Source organism: Nyctibius grandis, chromosome 2 (assembly GCF_013368605.1).
Source record: "Nyctibius grandis isolate bNycGra1 chromosome 2, bNycGra1.pri, whole genome shotgun sequence".
Lineage (NCBI taxonomy): Eukaryota > Metazoa > Chordata > Aves > Nyctibiiformes > Nyctibiidae > Nyctibius > Nyctibius grandis.
In genome coordinates this window covers 87609214-87626802 of record NC_090659.1, presented here as the reverse complement: position 1 = coordinate 87626802, position 17589 = coordinate 87609214, and the positions used below count along the sequence as shown (strand labels likewise).

General features: G+C 44.3%; 1 protein-coding gene across 1 annotated transcript in view; it reads right to left on the bottom strand.

The window, feature by feature from the left end:
- DIAPH3 (diaphanous related formin 3) overlaps positions 1-16114 on the bottom strand; it is a 277067-nt gene extending 260953 nt beyond the window's left edge. Inside the window, exons 1-2 of the mRNA XM_068421846.1 lie at positions 15959-16114; positions 1098-1130 (exon numbers count right to left, since the gene is read on the bottom strand). Coding sequence (XP_068277947.1) covers positions 1098-1130; positions 15959-16114 — 189 coding nt within the window. The remainder of the gene's footprint in view (positions 1-1097; positions 1131-15958) is intronic.
- Between the last annotated feature and the right edge of the window lie 1475 nt (positions 16115-17589).

Genomic DNA, 17589 nt, shown 5'->3' with positions numbered 1-17589 from the left:
CAAACCAAATCACAAAAACAAACAAGCAGCAAGATCTTGTGCATCCAGACTATAATCCTTACATGACACTAACAGAATTAAGTTCTGGTTACAAAAAACAACTTTTGCTTTGAGAGAGCTTTGAACATTTCCTCAGCTCCCCAAGACAAAGCACAGGTTTATAGAATCAAGGTTGTATTATCAACCCATCAGACTCAAATTTCTTAATAACCATTTCCAGCCTATGAAACTCTGCTAAAGAAATAGCAACAGGTGATTTAAGTCAGTCTAGGAACAGTAGGTGGAGGCAATATGCTCAACACTACTAACTTTGCACACCTAATCAACAATAACCAGACCACCGGTTCCTAAGCTAGGAAACAGCAGCGTTTCTCAACAAAAGTGTGTTGCACACTGTCCAGCATAAAACTCTCTACACTTAAGCTCTCAGTTATGCACAGAAGTACTTCAGCAAAAATTCCGTCTAACCCTGAAGTCGTAACAGCTGATCTTTAGATGCCTACAGAACATTGCTTCCCAGGTAAATTCAAAGACTTTGTAGAAGGATACATTTTAAGAAAAACTATTTTTACCTACAAAAGAATCGTACAGACAATGAAATAAGTAGCTTCAATAGCAAGAAAAAAATCTGCTTTGTGATACAGAACCTCATGTGCTATTCAAGAGACAGATTAAGTTTGAGAAACATAGCATTAGCATGACACTGCATATACCTAACATTGTTTGAAGCGAGCATTAATGGGTTTTACAAGCAACTGTTAGTTTGTTAAACATGGTATTTTAAGCTAGCCATGGAGCCTAAGTAACTTTAGTATTAAACATGCAATCTCACATATTTTAACTACACCGCATGTAAACAGGCACAATTACCTGTGTCAAGCTCATTTAGCCATGATTAGAGCATATTTCAAAGCCATCCATAGATTTTTGCTACTTGCACTATGTTACAGATAATTAATAGTTTAGTGAGACTTTGCCAATTAACTAAATTAACTTCACAATTCAGACAGTTTCTTTTATCAACAAGGTTCTTTCTATTGCATTAGCAATAAGGTTATTAGCTTAGCAAAGACAAAGCAAAACTTAAGTTGTCTTACCACATCATCTGTCAGGGTCTTGATATTTAAGTGCTGCAAATCAAACAGGAAACCAGTCATGTCACAATTGTGCAGTAAATCAACAAAAAAAAAAAAACAACCCACAAACGAAAAAGCAAGCGTCACTTACAGTTACTGTTATTCAAAATAAGATGCAAGTTAAACTATATTGAATCATGGCACTTGAAATAATAATTTCTTGGCAAGTTGTACTTCATTAGCTTACAGTACATAGCAAGTTATACAGGGAATACAGCGTAGATTCAAACAAATCTGTAATCTGATCCTTAAACTGAATAATACCAGAAGAATATAAACCAAGCACAGCTTGAAACAAGTTGTGTTTTATTACATTTTATAGCTAAATATACTAGAACAGAAGAGCTGGTCATAATTCGGCTACTAGAATTGTGCCTTCTCAAAATGGCTGTGGGGACACCACCAAGAAATCAGTCCAGAGATTTTAAACTCAACGGAAGAACACTGAGTTCCTCAACAGTTCAAAACTACCTGCCAAGCTGCAACACTCAAACTAAGACTGTTGACTACTCTCAAGCAATGCCTAAGTGGCAAGCAGAGCATGAAGTTAAGAGCAGAAACTGACATGAGCATTTATCAGCAGTAACATCCAAAAATCTATAGAAGATCACTTGCTGCTGTGTGAAACAACAGTTCCTGAATCAACTCTTTTGCTCTCCATTGCACATTGACAAACGCAGCAGGGCACACAGCTCTTGCACAAAACTGAAGTGCAGCACTGAAGAACACTGGCAACTGATTAGTCAGTGTTGCAGGGATCCCATTTATAGTTTATACAAAGTGGTTGAGAACAGACTTGGCAGGGAAAGGGGAAGAATGTGAAGTTGCATACTTGGTGAGATAGGCTCTTACCCTATTCTTAGACTCCCCTCGCTGCCTAGTATACAAGACTTGGCAGCAGCTACTGCAGTTGTCAATGGCTATAACCAAATTAATCAGATTTGGAAACTCTTGCTTTGTCTTCACCAAGTCAACAATACTTAAGCATCATTACTTATGACATCTTCTCCAGCTCTTCCCTCAGAACTGAAGAAAAATTTGTGTTAAGTTAAATATTATCCTATGATAGCGCTATTCTGAGTATTGTCAATAAACTGAAGAAGAAGCATCTGATGAATGGCTATGAAGTAAAAAATAAAAAGCAAGTGAAGTGTGAGGAAACACTCAGTAGTCAGTTCTGACTCAATTCTACCATCAATAAGAAAAAAATTGGAGCTAGGTCAGTACTGAACTTTTATGACAATCCCATTACATGTTCTAACAATAAGGATTATAAGTGAAAATATTTCAGTCCAGTCAAGAGACTGAAGATGGTTTGGGTTGGAAAGGACCTTTAAAGATCGCCTAGTCCAGCCCCCAAGGCTGCAAGGGGTTTCCACCACCCATATACTCCACGCCCCTGGACTTCCACAGAAATTGTGAAAATAGGGATGTTAAATCTCAGTCTATTCAGGCTTTGTTGCACCTCCTGAGCCTCCTTGTGACCCTTCTGTGCTTCAGTACTGTATGGGTACTGGGATGGGATGAGGGGGTCTCCAGCTGGAAGCACCTCATACTCTTCATTTACTACCCCTGTTTCTGTTTCACTTTTATACCAGCACCTTACTGATGTGGAGACTCCTGCGATCGCTTCACTTTCTGAGGCAGCAGCACAATAGTTTTCTCTTGGACAGATCTACCTTGAGCTGAGACAGGAAATTCACCCCCAAAACATTTGCCGCCCCTTTTACCAGAATTATCCACCTATCCAGTTTATCTTCCCCTACCCACAACTGGGCTTCTACCTCTTTTCCCCTCATTTTCCTCCCTTCCCACTCCCAATATCCAGATGGATTCAGCTGGGAGTGGAGGACCCTAATAACATTGTCTCTGATCCTATAGCAATTAAGAAACTAAGTTCCCACCCCTCCTTCAACAGATGTCGTACCTCCATGCAGCCCCTTCTAGGTCAGTGCGGTGGCAGTTAATCCCACTAACACCAGGGGCTGGGACTCCTAATCTTTATGGTCCCCCAAGGGTGGGTATAGCTTTCTCTTTGGGATAAGAGGAGGAGCTGATGGATTCATCTGCTTCAGTTTTTCCCAAATCTCCTCTTGCTTCAGCCCCTTTTCCTGAAGGATTTTCTTCATTTTGGCAAGTAACACTCCTGTGGGCTGACTATCTAGCTCTCCTTCATTCACCCCCTGGTTTATTGAATATCTCCAAATTGCCCTTCTAGGAATGTGTTTCCTCCCCTTTGCCCCGTCCCATCCTTCTTCACCATCCCTTTCCCCTCAGCTCCCATCAGGGTCCCCAGGTTCTCCAAGGTAGCCATGCATTCGCCGAGGAGGCGGCCGATTAAAATAGACCCCAGGCTGATGAAAAACCCCTTGTGCAGCTCGGGAGCCCTGCAGGCCAGCACCCCCACATCCCCTTGCTCCACCTTCACCCCAAAGATATCAAAGTCGTGGGTCACCAGTTTCTCCCTTTACTTTAACACCCAGAGTAAGACATTCCCACAGATGTAGAATGATGCCTCCTGAATATCTCTCCAGGGTGCCCCTTCCATGTTGTCTTTGAGAGGCTTGTACTCTCCCAGATTCCTGATCACCAGCCTTAAGACATCCCCCCCCCAGCACCTCATCGGTGGGCAGGGCTCTGATAATCACCCCCACCTTGGGCCACAGCAGCCCGATGGCCATCACCACCTGCTTCGCCTCCTCCTGCATGAAGGGAGTGCACTGCTCCAAGGTCCAAATCTGGTTTACCCACACCGGCCACCCCTCCTTCTGTTTCCTCCAAACCTTCTCTTTCCTGGACGCATCCCGCGCTCCCTGGCCTCTATCTCCCTCCGCCTGCTTTGCTTTCTTCGCACCCGCAGCACCCGCCCCTGGCGCCAACAACAGTCTTCCCATTGGTGTTCTCATGCTGCAGGGGTAGATCAGACTTTTGCCCCACACGCTGCTATGGAGCTGGGTTTTATGACTTGTTCTTCCCATTCTGCTAAATAGCTACAAAGACAGCATGAGCATTAATTTCTGTCATTTGCAAGAGCTCATGACTTTACATTTAGCAAGTTGTTGGTATAATACCTCTCCCCTTAAGTGATCAAAATCTCAGGAGAAAACACTAACATATGGTCTTACACTGCAACTTAGTAGCAAAGAACATAAAATTTTATTCCTTTTTCATACAGACAAGTTAAATCATTAAGCCTTAAGCAACGCACAGATACCATTGTGAAGCTCCTCTAACATAGTAGGAGAATGAATAATCTGCTTAGAATTAAAATCTTCTGCATTATGTTCTTTGAGGTGGAAGTTTGAGTTTCATGTCAAACTCGTGTACATTCCAGTAAACTGACACAGAAAGCACAACATCGGGTTCACTTCCACTTAGGAACAGACGTTGGATGTTCTGCGACTGCTCTGTACAGACACTATCACCATCATCCATGGAATCAAGGCAATATTTTTCAGATTCAGATTTTGTTCTTTGAAAAAGATGAAGTTAATGGGATAGTTCAAGCCAGTGTTGTACCTTTCAATTAAGCTGTGAAATTCAGCAACAGAATTTACTGTGGTAAAGAGTGAAAAGTTCCCCATTTTGTACCTCAGAACACCTCGCTGTTATCTGACTAATTAGTGAAAAAAAGACTACCATGCAACCAATTAAGGACACCATAATGGTATAAGAAACTCAATATACAGATACAAGCCTCCTAAGTCTTCAGTTTACTGGCTACCTACAGTACAGGAGTTTAAAAACAGCAGCATATGATCTCTTTCAGACAATGTGGTGGGGTCTGGTTCGAAAGTAACTGCTACAAGGAAGTGAACCTACTTAACCAGCACTCATCTATCACATTGGTGACATTGGATTTGCAGATGTCTTTATAAAGTAGGAGAAACCCCATACGAGCTACAACCTAATGTGCAGATCTTTTAGCACTCTAATATTAAAGGGCTAAGTGACTTGCAGTAAGACATCTCAAAAGACTTATTCTGTCAATTTTATGCTACAATACTTCTCAGAGGAGCTGGTTAAAACAGGAGAACTCAAGTGCTCTTTTTCCCCTCTCCCTCGCCAAGTCCTTCTTTCTGGCAAGGCTGTACAAAGTAAAACCTGTTGCCAACTTTCCTGGTCTTCTGTAGCATTCAAGGATACAGATATAGAACATTACATGTCGTCTTAACAACAAAATCTTACCACACTGGATCTTTTAATGGCATTAAGTTCAGAGGAATGCTGCAACTCAAGAACACGAGTATATTTTTACTGTTGCCAGGCCAAGCAAACAATCACAGAATCACAGAATCACAGAATCACAGAATCACAGAATCACAGAATCACAGAATCACAGAATCACAGAATGTTAGGGATTGGAAGGGACCTCGAAAGATCATCTAGTCCAATCCCCCTGCCGGGGCAGGATTGCCTAGACCATATCACACAGGAACGCGTCCAGGCGGGTTTTGAATGTCTCCAGAGGAGGAGACTCCACAACCTCTCTGGGCAGCCTGTTCCAGTGTTCAGTCACCCTTACAGTAAAGAAGTTTTTCCTCAAATTTAAGTGGAACCTCCTGTGCTCCAGCTTGCACCCATTGCCCCTTGTCCTGTCAAGGGATGTCACTGAGAAGAGCCTGGCTCCATCCTCTTGACACTTGCCCTTTACATATTTATAAACATTCATGAGGTCACCCCTCAGTCTCCTCTTCTCTAAGCTAAAGAGACCCAGCTCCCTCAGCCTCTCCTCATAAGGGAGATGTTCCACTCCCTTAATCATCTTCGTGGCTCTGCGCTGGACTCTCTCTAGCAGTTCCCTGTCCTTCTTGAACTGAGGGGCCCAGAACTGGACACAATACTCCAGATGCGGCCTCACCAGGGCAGAGTAGAGGGGGAGGAGAACCTCTCTTGACCTGCTGACCACACCCCTTCTAATACAGCCCAGGATGCCATTGGCCTTCTTGGCCACAAGGGCACACTGCTGGCTCATGGTCATCCTGCTGTCCACTAGGACCCCCAGGTCCCTTTCCCCTACGCTGCTCTCCAACAGGTCTGTCCCCAACTTGTACTGGTACATGGGGTTGTTCTTGCCCAGATGCAGGACTCTACACTTGCCCTTCTTATATTTCATTAAATTTCTCCCCGCCCAACTCTCCAGCCTGTCCAGGTCCCTCTGAATGGCTGCGCAGCCTTCCGGCACATCAGCCACTCCTCCCAGTTTTGTGTCATCAGCGAACTTGCTGACAGCGCACTCTAATCCCTCATCCAAGTCATTAATGAATATATTGAATAGAACTGGTCCCAGAACCGACCCTTGCGGAACTCCGCTAGACACAGACCTCCAACTGGACTCTGTCCCGCTGACCACTACTCTCTGGCTTCTTTCCTTCAGCCAGTTTACAATCCACCTCACTACCCGATCATCCAGACCACACTTCCCCAGTTTAGCTGCGAGGATGCTGTGGGAGACCGTGTCAAACGCTTTACTGAAATCAAGATAGACCACATCCACAGCTTTACCATCATCTATCCACCGGGTAACATCCTCATAAAAGGCTATCAAGTTGGTTGAGCAAGACTTCCCGTTGGTGAAGCCATGCTGAGTGCCCCTAATGATCCCCCTATCCTTGATGTGCCTAGAGACAGCACCAAGAACAAGTTGCTCCATCACCTTTCCGGGGATGAAGGTGAGGCTGACCGGTCTATAGTTACCCGGGTCCTCCTTCTTGCCCTTTTTGAAGACTGGAGTGACATTCGCTTTCCTCCAGTCCTCAGGCACCTCTCCCGTTGCCCACGACTTAGCAAAGATGATGGAGAGTGGCCTAGCAATGACTTCCGCCAGCTCCCTCAGCACCCGCGGGTGCATCCCATCAGGGCCCATGGATTTATGGACATCCAGGTTGCTTAATTGGTCCCTGACCCAGCCCTCATCAACCAAGACAGATTCCTCCTCTATCCTGACTTCTTCTGAGACCGCAGGGGTCCAGGGCTCCTCAGGACAGCCTCCAACAGTATAGACAGAGGCAAAGAAGGCATTCAGTAACTCCGCCTTCTTTTTATCCTCTGTCTCCAGGACCCCCACCTCATTCATCAGTGGGCCTACATTGCCTCTAGTGTTGGCTTTACCTGCAATGTATTTGAAGAAGCCCTTTCTGTTGTCCTTGACCTCTCTTGCAAGGTTTAATTCCAAGGAGGCCTTAGCTTTCCTAGTTGCCTCCCTACATCCTCTGACAACAGACTTCTATTCCTCCCAAGTGGCCAGCCCCTCCTTCCATCATCTGTACACCCTCTTCTTCCACTTGAGTTTGCCCAGCAGTTCCCTGTTCAACCATGCAGGTCTCCTGGTACCCTTCCTTGACTTCCTATCTGTTGGGATGCTCTGATCTTGAGCTCGGAAGAAGCAGTCCTTGAACGCTAACCAACTATCTTGGGCCCCCTTACCTTCTAGTACCCTGTCCCATGGGATTTCCCCTAGCAATTGCTTGAAAAGGCCAAAGTTGGCCCTCCTGAAGTTCAGGGTTGTGATTCTGCTAGCTATTCTGTTCCTGCCACATGAGATCCTGAACTCTACCATCTCATGGTCGCTACAACCAAGGCTGCCCTCAACCTTCACCTCTTCAACCAGACCCTCCTTGTTAGTGAGGATCAGATCCAGCAGCGCTCCTCTCCTACTTGGCTCATCCACCATTTGCATCAGAAAGTTATCATCAATGCACTGGAGGAACCTCCTGGACTGAGGATGGCTGGCTGAGTAGGCCTCCCAGCAAATATCAGGGTAGTTGAAATCCCCCACAACAACCAGGCCCTGTAATTGCGAGACTGCTCTCAGCTGCCTGTAGAAGGCCTCATCACCCTCCTCATCCTGATCCGGTGGCCTGTAATAGACACCCACAACAGTATCACCCCTGACAGCCTGCCCCTTAATTCGCACCCACAAACTCTCAACTCGCTCCTGATCCACCCCTGGACAGAACTCAATAGATTCTAGCTGCTCACTCACATAAAGAGCAACTCCACCACCTCTCCTTAGTGGCCTGTCTTTCCTGAACAGGACATAGCCATCCATGACCACATTCCAGTCATGCGAGGCATCCCACCAAGTCTCTGTAATTGCCACTAGATCATAGCCCCCCGACCGAACACGGATTTCTAACTCCTCCTGCTTATTCCCCATGCTGCGTGCATTGGTGTACAGGCATTTCAGGGAGCGAGCTGGGCACACCGATTTCATCCCAGATTCACCCCCTGATTCCCAGATTCACCAAGACTAACACATTTCTAGTAAGGGAAAAAAAATAACTAGATCACAAGTAGGTAGAGGGTGGAGTGCTTTACTACCACAGGAACATATTTTTATTTTCAGGCCTGGATATGTCAGTTCACAGAAGTAAGACTTACTCTGGTCAAGTGAACAGGTTGCCTTCAGCCAGATTTATTTACAGGCCTGCGAGTAAATAAATCTGGCTTAAGTAATATTTCTGTAATATTCAATTACTGCTAAAACATGATACAAGCTTACAGAATACTGCTTTGCAAGGGACAATAACACTAATATGTTATTCTGTGCCTTCCATGAACTACTCCAGAATAACAAAGTTACTGCTTTTGAGAACATAGGAGCTATGTACAAGTATTCCTCTAGTCTATTTATCATGTAGAAAATAGATATGCTAAATTGAAAAACAAATTAACAGTATTTTAAGTACATTGACAACCTGTTTTCTAATTGAAGAGATACAAAACCATGAAGAGATTAAGGAGTTAATTAAGATACTTTAGAAGTCCAAATTCACCAGTAGCACCTACAGTTGGAAAAGCAGAAGTATCACCATTGCTTAGTCTTCAGCTATACAAACACATTTATAAACAACTAACACTTTGAAATCACATTTTCCAGGGTAACGTAGTTTTTAGTCTGGGACATGGAAGAAGAGGTCATTTTGTTTTGAAATTGAGCAGAAGCAGTTCAGCTAAAGTTAAGTCACAATTAAAAAGGAGGGTATAGATGTATCATTTTTGAAGAAAGCAAGCAATCTGACATGGAATTACGCCTTATTCAAGATGATGTCCCTCAGGCATAAATATTTAGCATATGCTAAATAACTGATTTCATTGGACACGGGATATACACATACATGCAGTGTATGGTACAGTGTTCTTGAAAAGCTGTTGAAAGACCCAGTCTCAAAAACATTAAAGACAGTGAGAGCTTTAGTCAGAAACCAAAAGGTACGACAAGACACAACAGCCGAGGTTCACAACACATGCACAGCAAGACAAAGACTGCTCACAGAACAGAAAGAGCACTGTGTCTCTTGAAAAGGTCATACATGATGAAGCCATTTGTGATGCAACTTCTGTATCACCTGGCTAGAGAAAGTAAGCCAAATACTATTTGTCTTCATATATAATCACAGTAAAGAATCTTGTTGTCATACAGAAGAGGATGATCTTATGTTGCGTATCCAAACAGTAGCACATACTAAAAGTTAATCTGCAAAACAGAGATTAAGAAATTGGGTCATTGTCTGAATCATTACCCCAGTCAGCTCTGGGTAGAGACAGTGAAGTGAAGCAAAGAAATGAGAAATGCCACTTAATTGGATCAATAGTACTAGTTTGATCTTTTGTGCCATTAGATTTATTTCTCTATCTTTGCATATGCATATTTATAAACAAATTCTATCTAAATGCGGTACAAGCATTCCAGGCAAACAGGACCAGAATGCAGGCGAATTCTATCTTCTCACACCAGACTCCAGCCTCATGTCTTTAGTGTTTTTTCCATCAGCACTACAGCTCAGTGTGGCCTGGAAATGATGAAGAATACCCTAGTACAATATCGGGTATAGTCTGTATCATCTGAAAGTTTTGGCACTCTACCAAAAGGGGCAGCACCTCCATTCTGCACAAGTGATCTTTTCACCATCACACAAGCACAGAGTGACATTGCTCATCTGACTTTCTGAATGAAAACAGCATGTTTAAAAACACTATGTTTGGTACTCGAACTCAGATCATGCCTGGCAGGGATTCATGTTGTTAGTATGCCATCAGAAAAGCAGACAAAGTCTCATTTGTTGATCATAAATGGAATCAGAAGACAGACAAGCACTCAGTCACGCACCCCCACCATTATGAGAGGAGTTTTAGGCATGCAAAGATCTCAGGCAGCTAAACAAGAATTTCAACATGCATGCCTTCCACCACACTGAAGTACTTCAATTTACAAAAAATAAAAAAATCCCACAGCCTTCTACCTAAATCCTTTCTGGATCTTCATTTTTGCCTTCCTTGCAGAAGAAAACAAACAAACAAAACCACATATAAAACCCATCCCCCAACCACCCCACACATGTATACCTTCTTTGATACGTTAAGAAGAGCCTAGAGCCTTCATATAACTGGGGGGGGAAGGAAAAAAGGGGGTGTTTAAGCAAGATGCAATGAGTTTTAGAACTGGCCAACCTAAGCCTGAATGCTGAAACGAGATAAATGAAGACTAAGGATGCACACATAATCACACAATCCCCTCTGTACCTTTTTAAATTAAAGTGAGAAAGAACTCACACGCTGCCATTAATTCTATCACCAAAAAGATTCAACACTAGCTGTTTTTTCCCAAAGGCTGTTCTCCAGCAGAAACACAACCAGAAGACTGAAGCAGGGATTGCACGGAAACCTGTAGACTCAGTTAGAAAGATGTAAATTGGATGATTACAGCGGATGCTATTACTTTAGGATCTCCTTTGTCACAATATTCCCTCAGTAATCTTGCTACCTCAGTCTGTAAGAGCAATTTAGAAACTGCTGTACAACCCCACAGCATTTCCTACTTTTAATTTCCAATATACTACTTCAGCATTTACTTAATGGCTTTATCGCACACTCTCTCCCTGTTGCTTGGAAAGCAGTCTGAAAAGCAATCAGGGGCAAAATTATCTGAACATGACAGTTTCTACACAGTGATGTTCTTTAGACATTTATGAGTTAAAGTCAAAATTGGTGCTTACAGGTAAGATTATATAACAAAGTGCTACAACAAAGCACTAAAATTTAATATCATAACCCACAGTGCTAATTCATGCCAACAAAAATAACAGCATGAGGAATTTACAATTTTACAAAGCTGCAATAAAGTGTTTTAGGTAACATCTGTTCAGCAATCATTTCTTTAAAAGACTAATTTAAATTCAAGGTCTTACACTGCAGCGTAACTGCAGCAATAATTCAGTCACTTCATAATTAAAGATATTGACACAGATCGGTCTTACCTTTCTTCTCTATGCCAGAGAAACTGAAGTGCTTTTGCTCTTAACTACATCTTTCTTTGATTTACAGACACTGTTAAATGCAAGTGTTAATTTGTCTATTTTTAACAGATTGGTGCAAACAAGAAAGCCTTCTTGACTCATAAATACCATAAAGAACTCAATCAAAAACATAGCCTGAAAGTCACTGAAGGCAGGTCAATGGTATCCTGAAATTAACAGAAACTCCTCTAACTTAAGCTAGACATTGAAGTTGATGTTTTGAGGACTAATGCCTACAAAATGTAGTCCCAGTAATGTGTAATTGGAAGTCACGTAATCTAGCACTCACTTTTATGATTTCCAAACATTTCTAAGGAAAAAAAAAAAATATCAAGAGGAAGTGGCAAGTAACTGCTTTTTACCCCATCCCCCAGCAAATTTCAAAAGTTTCCGGCTCAGTCAATGTATACACAGAAAACAGGTATAATCTCTGCCATCCTTCAATTCCTTTCCTCTTTTTACCAAGCCTGAACACTCAAGGGTGAATATAAGAGATTTCAATAAGCTGAAGTATCACAGTATCATAGAATATTTTTTACCCTTTTAAGAGTCCAAAAACTTGGACCTGCTGAACAAAGCCAAGCTGGTGTGTGCTTCAAAACTAACCATCACTCCTTAATTTTTTTTTAATGATTCTGTAAAAGAACAGAGAGAACTGAAGACTTACAACTCATTCACTTCTTCTGAGAATGATGAAAGGCATTTTAGTTTATTCAGAAAGGCAGTACTTCAAGACAACATTTGATTGGCATCAAGCACTATAACTGTTTAGCCCAAAGATTCTTTCTCCCCCCTCCAAATGAAGTGGTTTTTAAAACGAGAGATTTTCTTCCTGCTAAACAAGAAATTTCTTTGGGAGAGAAAAAAAAAAAAGAGAGAAAAAAAGAAGGTACCTGTTAACAATGTCAGCTTTGTCAACCAGCAATCCAATTTCACCCCCAGGTTTGTCAGGGAATCTAATTCTTTTTCAGATTAGCATATCTACTGTGACAGATCAATATGTTGCATTGATTGGAAGGGTCCAACCTGGAACTTATTTTCAAGCCTTTCACACTAAGGAAAATTAGACTAATGCAATCTGGATGACTTGAGTTCAGTGAATCTAACAGCCTATTTCATCCACATTTGGCAAACGTAAAAGAGATCAGAAACATAATTCAGGTGACATGAAGAAGTATGGCACTTTAAGTATCCCAAACACAGAAAAGGCTACAGCCTACATCTAAGACTCGATTACAGAGAATTCAAAGGGGTGAGAGAAGTTTTACATATTCTGACACAAAACTAATTTAACTAATAAAAGTATATTGAGGATGTATTATGGGAAGAGTTAAATGTGAACAGATATACACAGATATACCATCTCCCCTCCTAAAAAAGGAACCAGTCTTGTAAGACAACAGGAGGTGGGTAGGAAGAAGAGCTTACCCATTTTAGATTTAATAACTGAGTGATAAGTATTCTGTATTGCAATATCTTAGGACATAAATTTATGAAGCGATAGGAAGAAAAGCATATCTCATAGTACCCTTCAAGTGAACTACCCCAATCAAAGAAGCTGGTTGACGTCTACAACTATTACAGTAATTCTAACTATACCACTGTGTATGCTTCTTCACCAGAAATTATTAGCCAGGACAAGCCAGGGATTAGAGACTACAGTTCAAAGGTTATAGTAGCTACAGCAGCTCCCTAGGTTTTGAGACACAGAGCCATCTGCTGCTCTTTAGTAACCGTTAAATTCCACAGATCACACTTATAAACTATACCCCTCACACTGGTTTACACAAAGACAGAACCAGCAAACTCTATTCAAGAAATATTCACCTCTGACTCTTCTTCTTAAGGTCACTCAGTGAGCTAATGGCACACCTAGAACACAATCCAGACTTGGAGAACTATCATTCTCCAGTCCCCTATCAACAACCCAGGGCAGATGAGAATAGACTACACTGTTTCAGTTGGAAGGGACCTACGACGATCATCTAGTCCAACTGCCTGACCGCTTCAGGGCTCACCAAAAGTTAAAGCATGTTATTAATGGCATTGTACAAATGCCTCTTAAACACTGATAGGCATGGAGAATCAACCACCTCTTTAGGAAGCCAGTTCCAGTGTTTGACCACCCTCTCGATAAAGAAATGCTTCCTAATCTCCAGTCTAAACCTTCCCTGATGCAACTTTGAACCATTGCCACATGTCCTGTCACTGGATATCAGGGATCAGCACCTCCCTCTCCACTTCCCCTCCTCAGGAAGCTGTAGAGAGCAATGAGGTCACCCCTCAGCCTCCTTTTCTCCAAACTAGACAAGCCCAAAGTCCTTATCTGCTCCTCATAGGACATTCCTTCCAGCCCTTTCACCAGCTTTGTTGCCCTCCTCTGGATGCATTCAAGGAGCTTTACATCCTTCTTAAATTGTGGGGCCCAGAACTGCATACAGTGCTCAAGGTGAGGCCGCACCAGTGCTAAATACAGCGGGATAATGCCTTTTGACAATTTTTCAAATGCTTTTGAAAGCTGTAGTTTGACAAGGCATTCTCATCAGTTAAGGACATTCTCAGTCATCCCTGCTTAAAGAGTTTCAGAAACTGGGTGGGGGGAACAGGGACAGGACAAAATAAAAAAAAATAAAAAAAAAAAAGAAAACACACCCACATGATTATCATATACCCTACAAAGCTAAGTCAGATACCCAAACTGAACTCCCTTTATTTTCTGTAGCTGGGTCAAAAATCAACACTGTGACCTCAAAAAGGCAGTCAGCTGATGCCCAAATCTGCACATGCTCAAAACCACCCTTGCCTAGCCTGGGAAGTCTAGGCACATGTCAAACAAGCTCATCCGCACTAAAGAGAAGGCCTTCTTTCACTAAGAAGTCAATCAGATTTCATCTAAGAAAAAAAATCTCAGTGGCTTGTATCACATATCTGGCAGTGTTATACTCCCTATAAATTATTGTATTTCTATTTTAACAGAGGATTAGGGAAAAAAAGCAAACATGATGGCACCACCCTATTTCTGTTTTAACACATGGTTAGGGAAAAAGTGGAAAATTATTGCAATATCCTATTTGCATAAGAATTTAGCAGTTAAAGTATCAATAAGAAGCAAAACATCTTGACTCGGTGCTCTTGTCAGTCCTAAACACACACAAATCCATATCTCCCACTCACCACAGGAACAATCCTGCCATCGAGTCATATACCAGTAACCCTAGTCAAACTTTTCGACTGAACAGACCATATAGGATTTTACTTAGGGATCCTATGCTAAAGCATATCCAGCCATGTCACCTCCATGACTAAAATGCATGCACCTCCAGTAGATACATAGCCAATTATGAAGACAAGCAAACAGCTCTTGGTCACACAGTTTTCTAACATGCAAAAACAGGCAGAAGGACTTGTTTCAAACAGCAATCTGTGCAGCCACAATATGCAAAGGATTCCAGGAAACAGGAATGCCAGGGGCAAGCTCTGGCCTTCCAGAACAGGTTTGGCCAGCCTACAGTTTGATATCGCTTATTGGCTGACTTCAACTAGCTATATATGAAATATGGTACACCTTTTTGAACCTGTGCTCAAGTGCCAGACACTCAACTACTGAATATAGTACAAAGAGGCCTGAGAATCAAGAATCTACTGTTTGTTATTTATTATAGTATCTATTCTGTAAGTGCATAATACAGCTCAGAGCAGGTGGGCTCAGAGCCAGCTAAACAAAGACGAACATATGTATCACCTAATTATGAGCATGGTATGCATCTGCTCTGCATGTGGTAGATACAAGACCTGTAGAATATGTTTGTTACAGCTTTCGTACTTGCAAATTTCATAACATCAAACAAGAACTGTCTATTCCTGGGTGCTTTTTAGTTAGGGCACATCTTATGGACACATTATTTTGTGGACAATTATTATCTGTTTCAAGTTTCCCAGTGGTGAACTAGCCAAAAGCTTGTAAAAGCAGGGCTAGGGAGGAGAACTTTATTGTGTCCCTTAAATTCAAAGACTCAGATTTTCACTGCACAGTTTATATCACTAAAATATTTTTTTTTTAAATCCAGTTATAATAAAAATAACATCATTTAAGAACTGAAGGTCTGTTCTGTACCCCTTATAACTACAGCCGTCAAACAGCGTGTAAGAAAATTAGGCTTTATGACGAAGATGAGAGACCTGAAAATGTGCTGCAAAATAAAGCCAGGTCCTTTCAGGCAGGCAAGGAAAAGGCGAGCTGGAGCGGGCGGGCTCACTCTTTGAAGCCCTGATGAAGTCCACGGCGCCGTTTCGTAGCCCATCTATTCCTGCCAAACCCCCCAGTTTCTCCGGGGGCTCCAGGTCAGCGACCGGCCCCAGGAGGAGGACAGGCCCGCCGCACGGCCGGGCCCCCTCGGCACAGGCCCGGCAGGGAGGGGCCCCGCTGGGCCGGGCCGCGCTGCCGAAAGGCCCACGCCTCAGGCAGCCCCGCCGCGACCGGCCCCATTGGCGATGGGGGGCGGCTTGGGATCGACTCCTACTTACGAATTTGGGCTTCCTGCCGTCCGCTGCCTCCTCGGGGCCTCCGGCGCTCCCGGCCCCCGGCGGGGCCTTCCGACGGATCCCCTTGTTCTCCCGCCCGCCGCGACCGGGCAGCGAGGACGGGGCGCAGTAACGCGGCCGCGGCCGCCACGGCTCCATGACCGAGCCCGAGAGAGGAGGGGAGAGATGAGGGGAGACCGCTGCCCGCGACCGGGCCCGGGCCCAGGCCCGGCGGCCCTGGCCGAGCTGGGCGCCAGCGATTAGCGCGGCTTAGCTGGGCTCGGTCGGGCAGGGCGTCGCGGGGGGAGGAGGGGGACTGCGGGCTAAAGCCGCCGCCGGGTCGAGGCAGAAAAGGATTTAGCGAGGAGCCGCTACTCCCGGCACCGCCACGCCGGAGCACTGGGAGGGACAGAGCGGCAGAAGCGCGCGCGGCCAACGGCCGCTCCCCAGCGCCTGTCAGAGCCCAGGAATGTCCCGCCGTCCGAATCGTCCCGCCACTGCCGGTCCCGCCCCCAGTCTCCCCGCGTTAACCAATCCGCGCCGGCAGGTTGGAAATGTCGTTTTCCGGTTGGCTGGCCTGCTGCCAATCTCCGGTGAATCAGCTGTTCTCAGCAAAGCGACTGCCAGGAGCCCCAGTGACCGCACCTGCCTGCTCGCGCCCTCCCTGCCACCACCCTCCGGACTACATGTCCCAGAGAGCAGCGCGGCCCGCGCCCGCGGAGGGACACACGGCTGCGCGGTCGGGCTCATAGTCCCGAGCGGGCCGGGGGGACCCCTGCGGTCAGTGAGGGAATGGGGTCAGTCTGTGGGGGGGGTTTGTGGGCGCACGGAGGCTTTCTTCGGGGTTTGGAGCGTCTTGTTTTGTCCCCCGGCAAGTTTTATGCTGCCACGTCACGGCGGCGGCCGCGGTCCGCCCTGAGAGGGCGGTTCCCCTGTCGGCGAACAGCGGGTGCGCAGCCAAGTTAACGCCCCTTGAGGAAGGGAGTGTCAGTCCCCTCTGGCAGAAGGAGGGGGCTGTGCTCCCCCTCCAGCAGCTATGCTGGGGGTAGGAGGCTCTGCGAAAATACCGGCAGAGGATGGGTAAATCGCCGTATTTTGAGGTACAAGCGCCTCCATCTAAGGGTTTAGGATAGACCTTCACCCTCCCAGGAAGGTTTTATTTCGTTGCTTCCCAGGTCCTGCCTTTTCTGCTAACGGTTCTGATCACCCGCAGCCGAAGGACATGACGGGCCCCTCACTGGTTTGGCCTAGGATGCCAATTTCCAAAACTTGGTTTTGTTAAAATTCTAATTCTGTACGTAGAGACACTATTTCACAGGTGAAAGCTGGCTCATCTATTTACAACTTTTTAATATATTTGGAGACCTGATTTTTTAATATATAAACACATATTTTATATCTTTAATATTTTTATAATATATATTTTATACCATTTTGCTGGTGCTGTGTTAGGCAAACAGAATAACACAGGAGAGAGACAGGCCCTGTTCAAAACCATGGCAGTATTTCCATTGACCTCTTCAGGCCAGGATTTTCTTTTGTGACCGACACAGTCTTTGTGGAGAAGCTGTTAACTCTACTAGCAAGGCCAAAAGAACAGGCGTACCTACATGCTCTATTTGCTTAATGCAATC